At 36.8% G+C, this 16,104-nt stretch overlaps 1 protein-coding gene across 2 annotated transcripts; it reads right to left on the bottom strand.

Moving 5' to 3' along the window:
* Positions 1-2,167: 2,167 nt before the first annotated feature.
* On the bottom strand, positions 2,168-10,421 carry LSM8 (LSM8 homolog, U6 small nuclear RNA associated). Of its 2 annotated transcripts, none has more exons than XM_060156800.1 (4): positions 10,291-10,421; positions 9,068-9,108; positions 6,442-6,569; positions 2,168-4,313 (listed from the first exon to the last, which is right to left on the bottom strand). In XM_060156800.1, exons 1-4 carry the CDS (start codon positions 10,319-10,321, stop codon positions 4,223-4,225), a joined length of 291 nt encoding a protein of 96 aa, XP_060012783.1. In that variant the 5' UTR covers positions 10,322-10,421; the 3' UTR covers positions 2,168-4,222. The 2 variants fall into 2 exon arrangements, with proteins under 2 accessions (XP_060012783.1, XP_060012782.1); XM_060156799.1 differs by having other exon boundaries at positions 10,207-10,336.
* Positions 10,422-16,104: the final 5,683 nt, after the last annotated feature.

Genomic DNA, 16,104 nt, shown 5'->3' on the forward strand with positions numbered 1-16,104 from the left:
AATTTGATGAAACAACTCATGACCTTGGACAGTAAATTTCTGAGTCAGGATGGTTTGCTTGAGGTACTACATAGATAGATATAAGCTTCACAAGGACAAGAGACTTGTTAATATTGTTCCCTGGTATATCCACAGCTTTGAGCAATTATCTAGCATGCATTAATAGCTTGACACAAGTCCCTGACAAAATTCCAAAATCTATTTTTTAAAGTCTGTGGACACGTAGAAAAGAAAGCAGTGATCACTAGGAGGCAGCATCAATGCACAAAGACCAGCTATGCTCATGTCATGTAGCTTCCCCATTACAGAGAGGAGTGAAGATCACATCAAGCATTTGACCAAATTCACACGAATAATCCCTGTAAACAAGATGGAGGATAAGGACTAAATATCTTGCAATTAAATGAATTTGTAGCTGGTTTAATGAGAGCACTGTGCTGTTTAATGAATCAGTATCAACATGGATGGAGGTAGCTCTGCCTTGTCAACATTCGTTTTTCAATCTTATATGTAAGCAGAAAGTAATTTTTTTAATCAAATTTGTCCATGACGTAGAAACTGAGAATAACAGCCCAAGTTTTAAAAAAAAAAAAATTAGTAAGATAAAATTTAAACTGAGTAAAAGGAAATTTATAAAATGAAGAGGCCCCAGTTTACATGTGTTTTAATTTTCATTCTGTCAAGAATATGATTGCCATAAAACAAATTAATCTTACTGTATATGTTAAAATAATATAAACTTATTATACATACCTTCTATTTAACCTGAAATCCTCATAATTTATATATTCCAAACTCTTATGATAGCAAGTGGGACTCTGTAAAACTAAAGTGGTAAGACCCATGTTTGTAACCTTTCCGCGTTGGTCTTTGAATACCTATAATAGCTGTTTACTGTTGTAGCCCACAATCATACCGTTTTAAATGCAGTCTACTTTCACTTGCCACACCCTGGAAGATAGGTATTATCCCTGTCTTAAAGGTAAGGATTCTGAGGCATGATTGGGGATTCATCCAGGCATATGACAAGTGCTAGGTCTTTTAGTAATTCCACCACACTTTCATTACTTAGCTTTTTAGTGAGTATTCCTTTCTGATCCATTTCAGATCTACTGAACCACAATCAGTTAGAGTAGGGCCCCAGAGTACTTAAAGCATCTCAGGTAATCAAATGAAAATGGTCCACAACGCAGCTTTGGGAACTGCCTTAGATACCTAAGTATTTCCTTCAGGCTTCTGAGAGGTACTTGACAGCAGAGATTTTGAGGTTATACTTGCTGCTGCTAGGCCATATTATATAAGGAGTACAAAAACCTGGTTGATTTAAGAGCCTGATATTCACAAGTATGACCTCCTGTAAGACGCTTAACCCTGTTGAGCCTGTTTCCCCATACATAAAATGATCAGCATTGTAAGCACTTGGCATCATGCCTGGCACATCCTATGCCCTTGGTAAATGTTCCCTACTAATTTTGAAGGTGAAGGCCCAGAATACACTATACTGCCAGTTAAGGACTGCTTTTTAACTGTGGCTACTACACAAATAGGTTCACATGCCATTATGAAGGGACTGTATACTTTCTCATCCACATGGTAAATCTTTCATGTTACACATCTGAGAAAAATGTTGACATGGATAGCCTGCATTAGGTTAAAAATTTAGAATGACTTTATAAAGGTATTAAACAGATGTTTAAGTAAAGCAAATATTAATAAAAGATTATCTTTGTTTTAAACAGATAGTATCTTTTCAGTTAAAAAGAAACAAATTAACTCCTTTTTGCAGTTAATTGCCCTTTACAAAAAACTTCAGTGAAAATATTTTGCCAAGAATAATTTCTTTGATTCATTAAGTTGGGCTTAGTGTCTGAGTCACAAAGCACAGAGGTAATTGCAAGTTAAAATTGATTTTAGGCTTTTTTATAAATAAGAAATTGATTACGGAATAAAGTCTCATTAAAGAATATAAAAGACTTGACACTGCATATTAATCACGTTGCCACTCATAATTGTGGCTCCCTTACAATGCTCATGAAAAATGAAATCCAACTTGAATGGGTTATGAGCATAAAGAGCCTACCGTGTGCACCCAGGAATGAAGAATTCCATGTACCATTTGGTGTATTTTCATGCATTTCCCCCACCAACCATTAATAAAGACATCCAATTCATATTCTGGAAATGATTTTTCTGGCATCAGTAAGGAAAATACATCTTGACAAGGCATTTTAGATTTCATAAGGAGAATACATCATATTAGAAACTCATTACTGTGAGGGAGAGGGACTATGGTTTGTTTACTGGTTCATGTGTAATTTGTGTTAGATCAACTATGTTGAGAAAGCATCTGATTCTGGACATCATTTATACTTAGAATACATTTCACTTAGCAATCGAATGATCTATATTCCTTATTTGACTTTTGGAATTAGTTTACCAATTTAAAATACATTATTTAAACAGAACACCTGGTTTACAGTCCCTAATTAAAGTGGCCTGTTTGCTTTAGCCACTTTGCATTATTTTCTTTTTATTACTAAATTGATCATAAAACCTTATACTACAAAAGCCAAATATTTATGAATAGCCAGTACTACCTAGCCTTCCTCTAATCCTCCCAGAGACAACCCTAAACATCAGAACATCAGCCAAGTTATTCTAGGTAATGGTGCTTGATGACCAAAACTATCTCAACAGTTCTCTCCTTACACGTCTTGCTTTTGTGAAAATGTGAAGATATTTTCCTCTGGAAAATGTTTTAGTTGTGAACCAAAAAACTGCCATGTTTAATAAGTAGGGTTTTCAATATTAAAAAATATGATGAAACCCACCTCTGAACTCTGAAAGGATCCATTCCAGAAGCCCTTTTCAGAATTTATACAAATTAGCCATCATCTCTTCTTATTGAGCTTGTATTTTTCATTTTGAGCCAAGGGACAGCAACTATGGCCTACTGGCCAAATCCAGCCTGCCACCTGTTACTGTAAATGAAGTTTTATTGGAACCCAGCCACGGCTATTCGTCATGTATTATCTATGGCTATTTTCATGCTACAAAACAGATTTGAGTAGCTGTGACAGAGACCATATGGCCCTCAAAGCTTAAAATATTTACTATCTGCATCTTTACGAAAGAAGCTTGCCAACTCCTATTTTAAACACTTTCATTAAAAAAAAGAAGAAGAAACTATTGAAATTTTGTTTGAATTACAAGAATGTAAATATTTTTCTATTGTTATCACAATGTTACACACTTTGGCCTACATATGACTTGATGAGAATTTTTGTGGACTAGCCTGGATATCTAAACACTGCTTATAGCATTGTTTCTATGGATTCTTGAAAAAGTATACACCACCAGTTGTACAAGGGAGTTTTAGAAAATAGCCTGTTTGTAGATGAGGGACATTTATCTACTTAATTGATTCACTACAATAATCAACCAAAGAATAGGCCTGACATGCTTGGAGAAAACAGGTTTACTTCTTTTGAAATCAGGTTTATGGAACTAGGGAGTCATGAAAAGTTGTTGACAATAATAGCAAGCACTGCCTCAATATAAACTTAAGATTTATTTACTCATGTTTATAAATAACAAAAAACTCCTTTAATACTAGAAATTCCCCAATTCTTAAAGGATAAGATGGCTTTTAAAACCACATGGAATCAATTTTTTCAGGTAATATATAACTTTGTTAGCATTTTTCCTTTTCTCAACCAAACACACTTTTACCCACACTTCTAAAGTGCTAGGGAGCCACCAGGGCAGTGTGATAAATGGGGATGGTTCAGATAACTGCACAAGACAAGATTTACCTTCCTGGGACTTTCTTAAAAATCAGGGACAGAAACATATGTATTCTGCACTATTGATGGTATTTGTATGCTTAATTTATATAATACTTGAATTTCTCTTTTCAACTAGTTTTCCATAAATATCAAAATAGCAGAATGTCTTTTCTAAAAGTTCTCAAAATAATCATTAGATTTTTATACTATTTAATAGAAAAATAAAACCAAGCTACCAAATGTATGATTTAGGCCAAAAAGAAAAGTTTTTTCCAAGAAAATGTAGAAATATTTTAATTTACATATCATATTACAATGAATCAATATGGAGTCAAAATCCACAATTACACTTTCATAAAAATTCTGCCCATCATCCTCAGAATAATCAGTTTCTGTACAAAGATTTACAGATGTCCAATATATGTAGTTTATCCTTAGTGTGCTACAGAGTTCAGAGGTTCTGCTCGAATATTCCCCAAATCAAGTGCAGAATCTGTCTCTTCATCAATTTCTCCAATGACTGCACTGTAATTGTTTAAGGGAAAAAAAAATCAGTTAAAACAATCTCATTTCTGATTAAAACTGAGAGAAGACAGTATAAAAGAACTACTACTTAAGGTGAAAAACAAACATTTTCATAAGGTTGTGAATTGTACTTTTAAAGTCACAAAACCCAAATAAACTGAAGGCAACATTGTTACAGGAACGAATATTAAAGAACAGACTGCATATAATGTGACTGGATCACGAGTCTTTATTTGAGTAACTTCAATGAACTAAATCCATCAATGGTACATATAAAATCTATTAGTTTTCCTTTCATGATTTCTCAGTTGACTCAATTTAAATCCAACACCAAAAAGAAGTACAATTCTTCACACATAACGATAATAATAGAACGGCTACTTAGGTATCTAACAAATGATTTTTTGTTGTGATTGGCAAGGGTTAAAGCCAACAAATTTTTCCTTGATTCAACACTAACATAACACCTATAACATTATTTTCACTAATACCATGCTAGGTAACCAAGCCATGGCTCTCTAGCTGGATACAGTCATTGTTACATCCAGACCATGGGACATGTATGAAACATTATTACATAAAAAATTGGTTGTTTAAATTTGTTTGGTTTTAATGAAAGTAAATTCTATAGACAAATGTTATACAGAATTTGCCCGATTTTGCTTTAAACTGTATACAGTCTTCAGTTCTCTAATAAATGGGAAGTACCAAACTTTAGGAGAATATATTAAGTTTTCTCAATATGAAACATATCAAGATCTTAATTCCATCATTAAGAATTTAGTATCATTTAAAATTCTTATGGAAGACAGTGGAGTGCTGGAAAATGTTTTAAAACTAGCTCTCCAAGGAAAAGGAGGAGGCTGATTTGCAGTGTTGACTGCTATCCATAGTGCAGATACCCCCACTATGGCCAATTTCAAGCTACCAAAAAGACATCAACCAACCAGCTTGCAAAATTCCCCAAAATATAAAAACCTGCTTCCGTGAGCCAGTACAAGCTGGCTCCAGCATACCACTGTGTCTACAGCAATGTTTAAAAATTTTTTTAATTGAAGTTCAAAAAAAAAATTTTTTTTTTAATTAAAGTAGGAGAAATCATCTTAAAATCAATTATTATGCAGAGCCCCAATATAAACAATCAGTGCTGTTCTGGTCAGGAGACCTGGGCCCCACCTGCTTCGCCTTTACAGCTCACTTCACCTAAATATTATCTCTATAGAATATTTTATAAACCTCTGATTAAAGATCAAATGATTTATACATCTAAAGGTGATTTTCTTAAGACAAACAAATAAAATGAGTAAAGTATTCCTTTATCTTCCATATCCTACTTGTCCAAAAAAATAATCTGAGATGCTAATACATCTTTTGCTGCCTTCCAGCCATGTTTTAATTTTAAACAGTACTCACTAGGAAACTGATTCAACACTCTTCTAGCCTCTATAATTGCACTAATACAGAAGCTGCTAGCCACATGTGACTATTAAAATTAATTACAATTAAATAAAATCTAAAATTCAGTTGTTCAGTCACACCAGCTACTTTTCAAGTACTCAATGGCCACACACACAGCTAGTACCTACCATAGTGGACAATGCAGATATCCAACATTTCCATCATCCCCAAAAGTTGTATTGGACAGTACTGTTCTACACTGTTGCACTTTTCTTAAATTGCTACCACTAAAATATATCTTCTCAAACTGCCATATCAATGTCACAAGTTAACTGAGGCTACAACATAAACATGGGACATCTTAAGTAAGCCAATTATACTAAAAAATTAGAAGAAAAAAGTAAGTAATGGATAAATACAGCTATGTTATAAAGCATTATTTAAAACTGTTCACACAAGAGATTTCAAAGACATTTTCAAACCCTAGCCCTGGGCCCTGGAGGTATATTTATGTTCCTCTGGAATTAGGGGTATTTTGGAAGAACATTTTAAGAAGCCTCTCCAGTGAAGTATTCAGTGTAAGGCAGGGCTCTTTCTGGACCCTATCCGGGCTACTTAACTATTAGAAATATGGACAAATCTCAGTAGATAGAAACCTCTTCTCCATATAGCAAGGCAGTACACCTATAGTATATTTAACTTGCCTTTAAAAAAGACATATTTTACTCACACATTATCACCTCTCACGATGTATAAACCTAGTACCACTTGTTCTACTCCCTGTGAAGAGCTGAACACTCGTTCGTGGCTTTCATCCAAAATCAAATTAATGGTCTGGTCAAAACCTTTCAGTGTTCCCTGTAAAGAAAACATTCAAGAGAAAAAGACAAATATTCTGATTTACCTGAATGTGTTAATTCAATGACACCATTTTAGTTGTGAGGTACTCCAAGAGAAGTACCTATTTTAAATATATATAAGTTCTCTATAAAATACAATACCTCTTTATGATCAACAGGCACCAAACTTACCTCTTGGTTTTTTAAGAGGGGCGGTGGGGAACCCACCGCACTTCTGACTAGTGCGCAGAGTTGTTGAGAATTACAAAGGACACCTATGTACTAGTTTATTTCCAAGGAAGTAGCATAAAAGCCCAGGTAGTCCAGGAGCTAATATTCTAAAAATACAAACTAAAACAAGGGAAACTTAAGGGAAATAGTCCACTACACAGCAGCTATAGCAATGTAACAGTATCACTTCATGTTACATGCTAGTAAACATGCTGCACACATTATCTCAATTAATCTCTACCCTTTGTGGTAGATACTACAAACATTCCCACTTCAGACAAGAAAATCTGAGGCACAGAGAAGTAACCCCTCAAGGTTTCATGGGCAGAAATTAGCAGAGCTAGAATTCGAACCATGAAAGGCTTGCTTCAAAGCCAGACCACTAAACTTCTATATTATACTACTGTGAACAAGCAAATATAATCTACCACTTTTCAGAGATTCAGATTAGTACACAAACTTCAACTGGTAGTTATAGCTAAGGCTTAATGAGTACTTAGTATCTGCCAAAGTGTTTGATGGGCCTCAAACACTTGAAGGATATATTCAGAGAAAATTTTATGAAGAATCATGGTTCTTAAAAAAGGAAGACATGGGCCTATTACAACATGGTAACTCAGATGCTATTCAAGTTTCTGAAAAACATCAATTTACATTGGTTTTGGTTGGTTAAATTTCTCATTAAAGTTTCATGTTTTAAAATTCAAAATATATAAAATTAGAGTGAAATAAAATGTGAGCTAGGAAGAGAAACATTAGTTAATGTTAGGAAGAGAAACAAAATATGGAGTATTTACTATACTGAACTAGCAAAAAGTTGTTACCACATCCATACATAGCCTCTTGGCTTCATTTTACATGCAACTATTCTATAAAGTGAACCATGTGTCAAAGAAATACACAACTACTGAACTTTAGTACTCAAAAATGCTCTTTTAGTACTTAAAAATGCTCTTTTTAAATGGCTTTCCTTCTTCTATAAAATTAATTTTCCAATTTATCATCTATCCTGTTAACAAAAACAAGAAAATTTAAACTTGAGGTTTTTACAAAATAAAAAACTATTTACAGATATTTGTTAATAGCAGTAGGCTTCTAAGATGAGATTAAAACATTTCAAACTGTCCTTATTTTTTGACTCAATACAATGTGAAGTACCTTAAAAACAAAACCAAAAACATGATTGTTCTCTTGATTAAGAGGAAAGCAAGGCAACTGGCCTTAGCTTTCGGAGTCAAATTCAATTTAAATCCCAGTTTGGTTCTGCCACTTATATCCACGTGACTCTGGGAAAGTAACTCACTTTTTCTGAGCTAGGTTCCTAACCTAGAATGCAGGGTTAATTCTTTTTCACAGAGCTGTACCGAGATTAAGTGAGATAACACACGTAACATGCCTGGTGCATGACATATGTTTAATAAATGGCAAAGTCTGACACTTTGGTAATCGTCACTTAGGGATCCACTGAGAAAAAAATCACAAGGATTAAAAACAAAACAAACAAAAACAGAACTGCAGAATGGGAAAATAAAAGACTAAACTATAGGAATTAGATAGACAATAGAGAAAGTTTAGCAGCCTTAAAACTTTTTGGAAACTTTTTGGAACAATCATATGAATTATAAATGAAGAAATTAAGTAGCCCAAAATCATGGGATAAATTCCTCAGATCAAGGAACAGGTCAAGGAGAGAATCCAAGATTTTTCTGGAATTAAAATGGGATACTGTGATAAAAGGACAAATGAGATGAAATGAATTTATTCATTCATCATAATTCATTCTACAAAAAAACAAGAGATCATACAACCTAAGAATATCTGAAGAATATCAACACCATACAAGTCTTAAATGTTCATTATTTTATAGATGTAGTATCTAAATCTTAAAAAAGTTTCTAAGAACCATACACAAAATTTCAAAAAAATTATATGATTCTGGTAGTGGTTGTCAGAACACTGAATGGGGGAGGAAATAAAAGATGGAGGAGGAAGATAAATATTATAAAATACAGGCAGGTATCTGCAGACTAGACTAGAAGTTCTCTGAGGGCAGAATCTATTACCCATCCTAGCTTCTAGAAGCCTTGTATGTAACTTACAATGTTTATTAATGAAAAAAAATATGGATTGGCAGCTATTTATCAAAGAGATAAAGACCTGAGTCATAAGAAAACTGCAATGCAGGTGTACTGTGGTGCCTAGTCATTAGAGATCAGAGGTTGTACATAAAAATTAACAACCAATAAGCCTACAAGAAAGCAGAGAATGAATATGCCAAATACTTACCACAATCATTCTCCCATCAGAAGTAATGACAGCAACAGTTCCTGATAACTGAATCAAGGAAAGCGTATCTCAGCGCATGTAAACTGAAAACTTAAAATCTGGTAAGGAAACGGTTTAAATTACTAGGAAAAAGGTAACAGAATTAAGATATAACTATTCAACACAGCCACATTTACAACATAAAAACTTTATGTTCTTCAATTTGGTGTGACATTTACACAATTTAAAAAAGGGAAAAAACAGAAAAAGCATCCCTTTCTGTGTGTGGTCAGTGTATTCTATCTTAAAACAGCTGGGGTATTTGGTACTCTTTTCTTATTGGGGAATACTGCCAATTTGACAGTTGAGCAAGATATTTCTCCCTTTCTCATACCTATTTCTTTATCTCTAAAACGAAAATTGGATCGTTGCTAAACTAATCAATGTTGAATGATTTCAAGCACGTTAAGACACTGTCTTCCAGGACCTGGCTTCTGGAATTCAAAAGAAAAGAAGCTATATTCAATGTCACAGGTACCAATATGCTTGCATCATTAAAAGCCTTTGGCATTTCACTTTTGTCCCAAATTTGTACATGAGAGCACAATGCAGTGTTCCGTTCCTAGACTTTAAAACAGTAACAGCTGTATAGGGTAATTCACATGGGCTTTTTAAAGTTATTTGTCCCTCAAAACGATCCATTACAATAGCAAGCATTATTTTAATTCCATCAACAAAGAAGTTGAGATTTCAAGTGGTAAAGGGGCAGATATTCAATTTTTGCACCATCTGTAAAGTTTTTGCTATCCTCGAACAACGAGCAAAGCCTATGAATAAAACACATAGATTTACACGACCATCGTTGCCGCTAGTTAAACCGTTCCTCTTATTCCCAAACCTGAACGTATAGGCCCTAGGGAAACAGGAAGGATGAATCAATACCTGATTTCTATAGAGACACGGAAAAGTTTGGAATAACCACGTTGGTGGGGTTTTTTTTTTTTCAGATTAAAAATAAAAGACACCTTGGGCCCGTACAAGCGGCAGGTTCCAGCCCCAGGGGCGGGATTGGTGGGTCCCAGATCCTTAACCCCTGCACCCGCATACCGGGCCCCGCAGCTGCCGGGTATCGCAACCACCCGCCGATCCCGACCCCCTGCCTCTCCAGCACCGGTCTTCTCCGGTGCAGGCGCGGGACTCGCCACAGCACCAGCAAATGCCTGTGGTGGCCGGCTCGAGGATACGGTTGATGTAGTTCTCCAAGGCAGACGTCATGATGCTCGGCCCGGCAGCTGGCAACAGAGCAGGACCGGCGACAAGAGGAGCTAAAACAGCCCGCCAGGAACTAGCGGCGGCTCCCGCCGACTAGCGGCAGCAAATACCGCGAGAGTACCGCACTGCTGCCTCCGCGAATCAGAGACTGAAAGAGCCCGGCCAACCATCCCCAAGAGGCTAAGCGGCGACTAGTTTTAATGCGCGTGCGCAGTATATTTCTACTGTGTTTCTGGGCGGTGTTCTCGGAAGCCGAGAGGGACAAAGCGAGCAGGCGGTGGAAGAAAGGAAGAAGCCTTCGGAAGGTGGGGTAGTGGGGAGACGGTGGGCGAGCGGGCTTCATAGCGGAGTGGAAGGCCATGTGGCAGAAGTTACGAAGGGGAAATATTGAGAAAAGACGGGCAAGGCGGGAGACAACGGAATAAGGTGTTTTCGTCACACGTGAAATAGAGAGATGAGTGCTGTTCTGGTATGAAGTGTAGACGCGGGGAAGTGGAATCCCTAATTTCCTGCCACAGGGCCGAAAATTAACCTTCTAGAAGCTAAATGGCCTAGGGCAAAGTTGCACACGTTGTAATCATATGGTATATACGCCTGGAGAACACAGCAACAAAAAGCATGTTCGCACAGTTTGCATTTGCCTCTAAAAGTGCTTCATCGCGGAGGCGTTGTTACTCATTTATGTAAGAAACAATCCAAACAGAAAAGTGTGAGTCTCCCTTAGAAAACAGTCTTCCCTTTACCACGCCACAGCCTCCCTCCCCTCAGGGTGAAATTAGTAGCTAAAAGGCCTGCAGGTCTGCTGCGCAGTCCTGGAAAGGACTGATTCAGGAAGAGCCTTCTAAATAAGGACCAGACGGTTCTAGTCCAACACTGCTAACCATATCGTGTGGGTGTCCTTGCACAAGCAACGTCAACTCATTTGGGTCTCAGTTTCCTTAGATCCTGCTACATTTATCATTTGGGGTATTTATATGTGTTAGAAAACGTCATTTATTTTACTGTGGTACCCTAACTTCAAAGGACTTGAAGTTAGGAAAAAATCTATGTACAAAATACCAGTGAGAGTTATTTCCCCTTTGTACAAAATTGCCTTATGATTTCAGTTAGACTTGTGATTTCTTAACTGAAGAATTGAGGATTTGAAAACTCTTGCAATGTCAGCAGTTTTCTTCTGAAAAATCCAGCATATGTTTTCATTACAGCATACCCACAAAATTACCTACAGATCACTCCCAAATGTTTAATATTTTATATACTTAAACTTACTCTGACCTGTTCGAAACCACATGTAGTCAGGAATTAGGTGGTGCATGTCCCGTTTTTTTTTTTGGGGGGGGGTGGATGCTGGAGGGCGGGTAAATGAAAGTATCTTCCATAAATTAAAAAAATGAAGATACTGTGTGGTTTGCAAATGTTAGACATTGCACAAAAAACCAAAGTACTAATTAGTGATAAATGAGGTATCATTAGTAAGGAATTTTTAAAAAATAATGTGCCAAGTATTTAAAATCAATAACCCATGTAGTGTTTCATCTCTTAGAGTGTGTTTATATGTGAAAATGTTCATTTACATTATATAGTAACTTACAGAACTAATTTCATCATAATACAAGTTTATGACCTTGTGTGGTTTCCATTAAATTAATATGCCAGATAAATGACAGATGTGCAGTGTTTATGGAGCGTCACAAAATCTCTTTGGTTTGAAAATTTTTACATTCGTCTTAAAACTATGTTTTCTGTAGTCACTAATGATCACAGATGTGGAGAGAGCCTATGGATAAAGAAAAGTCTTTAATAAGACAAAAATGAGTTACATCTGGATGCAAACATTACATATGTGATTTATCTAAATTAGCGTTGTGACCTTGGAAGTACACAGACATAGAGAGTTCAACACCTCATAATGGAAAATTAAGTTAAAGTTCCAACAGGGGGAAATGATATAATATAAACATCTGACAACTAAAAAGTTAAGTAGGGGTACCGTGAGATTTTGAGCTTAATTCAAAAATCTCTCAAAGCGCTACCCATACTCTGTCACTCTTTACTGAGGAGTAAAAGTATGCTGGAATGTTTTTTGTTTTATTAATGGAGCACTCATTTTATGCCATTAGTTCTGAATCAAAACTTTGAGCAGATAACTAAAATTTTTTATATGTAGTTCACTTATGATTGGCTCAGTATTTCTTACGTTTCCCAACCCACTCATGAATCTCTCTCTCATTAGTAATCCAACGGCACGTATCTAGAACAACAGCCAAGATTTATCAAAAATAGGGCAGAAAAGAGATGGGAAAGGGTAGAAAGGAGTTCCCTAGATATCTGACATTCCTGGAGTTACTTTCCCTTAGTACAAGGGTCCCCAAACCCCTGGCCTGCGGTGCCGCTACCGGTCCAGGGCCTGTTAGGAACCGGGCCGCACAGCAGGAGGTGAGCTGTTGGTGGGCGAGCCAGCAAAGCTTCCTCTGCCACTCCCCATGGCTCCCCCTCGCTCGCCTTACCGCCTGAATCACCCCGCTCCCACCCTTGGAAAAATTGTCCTCCCCGAAAACGGTCCCTGGTGCCAAAAAGTTTGGGGACCGCTGCATTAGTAGAAACCAAGGTATGTAAAGTGGATCTTTCTCTGGTTAATGATTCTCCTGAGAAGCAGGGCATAACTCACCTCCCTTTGTATCGTGTATTCTTTCATTAACCTGAAGAATCATACTCATACTAGATTCTGAGGAAACTGAATTTGCACTTTACTGTGAATGGTTTATGGGGAAAAAATGACGATAATTATTGGAAAATTAAAATACTGCTTTTAACCTAATTTGATATGAGCTTTTATTTTTATTGATTTGTATTCCTATAAGTTCCAAACGTGTCAACCAATCAGCAGTATATATTGAATAGATCTTTCTAGGGTTCTCCAAGGCAGAAAAGGACATAAATAAACCCTGGTATCTCCTTACAAGGAAATTCCTGAACAGGTACAGAGCTCTAATTATGAAATAGTGTATGGAAAAATAATAGATATCCCAAAATATAAAGAAAGGTAATTGATGTGGAAATATTAGTTCATTTAACAGTATAAATTACAAAGTGTTTTTCATATATTATGGGGGTTTTTTTCCTTTTAAGGTATTAAGACAGGCATTTTTAACACCATTTTTTAAGGGATGGGAAAAATTAAACTAACTTGCTAATCGAGAAGCAGTATAGGATTGTGATTAAGAACACTATCTCAGGAGCTAGCCTGTTTGGATTTGGATCCTGTGGGACTTTGAGTGGATTACTTAACCTTCTTGCCTCTGTTTTCTCATCTGTAAAATGGAGAAATGATGGTACTTACATCATCAAATTGTTGGAGGACTAAAAGTGATTCTTGTAAAGCCTAGCATATAATAAGCACTCGATTCATGTCAGTTATTATTGCTCATGGACATAGTTTACATCACAGGTAACCTTTTACTCAGTCCCAGAGCTTGTTCTACTACATTATTTTGCTCACTGCCTTTTTTTCTGATTGGATAAATTGAGCAGTGCACATTTTAATTGCTTAAGGAAGGGGAAGGTGGATATGTGTTAGAATCTTGGACATTTTATGAAAAAGGTAAGACTTAAATTGGGGCTTGAGAAAAAGTACAAATGCACTTTAGGAAAATTAATCTGACATTAATTATTTACAGTGGAGGTAGGAAGTGAGGATTAGAAGGCTAGCCGGACTCCACGTGTGAGTTTCTGATTTGTAGCAGTAGGAATGGAAAGGCGGAAGACGTGATTCAAAGATAGTGGTTAAGAAAGGCAGGGAGGCAGACGGCAAATCACAGGCAGCACAGTGATAGTGGTTGGTGAACTGGCAGAATGGCAAGAGTAGGGAGACCCAGGAAAAGACAGGGCTGCTTGTTAATAAAGTACATGGGGCCAAGCTGTAGGACTGTGTAGGTGTGACACATACTGTGCACCAGGCAGTGGTGAGGCCACCAGACACACGCTGGGTTCACTAGCAGTGGCATACACTTTACCCTAAACATCTGGAGAACCAGTCTATCTCAGGAAGCCCACTGTGTCGTTTATAAAGGATAATGCATATTAATAAAATACTTACATATACGTGTATGCATTCTTTACATTATTTATATTTTGGAAACTTGAAACAGTAATATAAACATTTCAGCTACAATGTGACATGTACATTCCTGAAAATCCTCACATTCAAAAAAATAGCTCACTTAAAATAACAGACCTTAGGGAAAAAATAGGTCTGGCAAAGACCACTCAAACCCTGAACAACTGAACTAGAGCAGTGGTTCTCAAACTTTGCTGCTCATTGAAAACAGCTGGGGATCTCTGAAAGCTACTGATGCCCTGGTTCCCACTCGCAGACATTCTGAATTAAATGGTGTGAGGAGAGCCTGGCATCAGGATTCTAAAAGCTCCACAAGTGATGGTAACATGAGCAAAGTTTGGGAACCACTGGACAGCATTAACAGAGACAATAACAATCCAAATGAGAATAGCACATTTAAAAGGACATGTGAAATTCCTAACAAGAAATGCTATAGTAACTTAGAGAGTTTTACCTTTAAAAAAAGTTGAAGGGGGCTTGAAAAATGATGGTATATGGAAGAATTGACACTGCTGAGTGATGGAAGCAAGGGCAGGAGAGCATCATCCTCAGACGTTGCAGCTGTAAACTTTGCAGTTGTAAAGTTTGCAGGAAATATAGAGATGCCAGAGACAGATGGCTCTGACCCATTGTCTGTTGTTGCTTTTGTGCAGATCTAGGAGAAATGCAAAATAAGCACTATCAAAATGGAGCACATGGCTGAGCTAAACCGAGGGAAGAATAGGATGCCACACAGTGAACAGGTGTCATTTGGGTACTGTATTTCTCCAGACCAGGAGTGGTCGTGCAGTCAGCTGTGTGACTTTATATTCAGCTGTTGGTTCTTGGTAGCACAAAACATTAAATTGCTAGGAAAAATTATGTATGTACCACCCTGCTTTCTGCACTATTCCAACATTACTCCCCTGTTTAACAGTCACATGTGAGCTGATTCATATTACACCAGACAGTGCTGTAGCACAACAGACTTCTGATATTCCACTTCAGATCTGGACTTTGGTTAACCTGCCCCTATTTTACTTATCTCCTCCTGTGGTTGAGGTAGGCAGGTATTGTCACCTCTGACTTTGCCCTAAGAGGATGCTTGAATTCATACCGCTTGGGGCAGCTTTATTTAAATAGTATGTGAAGAGTACAGCTAATCCAGTGGAGCACCCAGACCTCAGCCTTTTCAATCTCTTTTGTGTGTTTGTGTGTGTAAATTACCATTTTTATGTAATCACTATTGCAAAGCAGATTAAGCAGCATTGTTTTAAGCTGAGTGCTTGACTTGCTGTTTTTGTTATTTTTGCTTGTCTTTTAAAGATGAATGTCTTTAGCGGCTTGGATTGCAGTACAGATAAAATTTGTACTGTCCTTTTTACTGTGATTTTGGCGTGACAAACTTGGAAAATGATGTTGATGGCAGAAATTAATAAGTCTGTGATCTTCAACGTGAACTCACTCGTGACGGTATAATCCACACTGAAAGAACAGGTTTATTTAGACTTGTTGCAGACGTTATATTGCGAGAGATCAAAGCTAATTTATTGATATACTGAGGTTAGGCTGTGAGGTATGAATAATGTGAGAAAGTACAGAAAGATAAATGGTGTGGTAGTGTGAAGTATATAAGAATTGTCTTGACAAAAACTAAGTTACCTTGAGTCACTAATGGAAAGCAGATGCC

Source organism: Lagenorhynchus albirostris, chromosome 8, assembly GCF_949774975.1.
Source record: "Lagenorhynchus albirostris chromosome 8, mLagAlb1.1, whole genome shotgun sequence".
Classification (NCBI taxonomy): Eukaryota; Metazoa; Chordata; class Mammalia; order Artiodactyla; family Delphinidae; genus Lagenorhynchus; species Lagenorhynchus albirostris.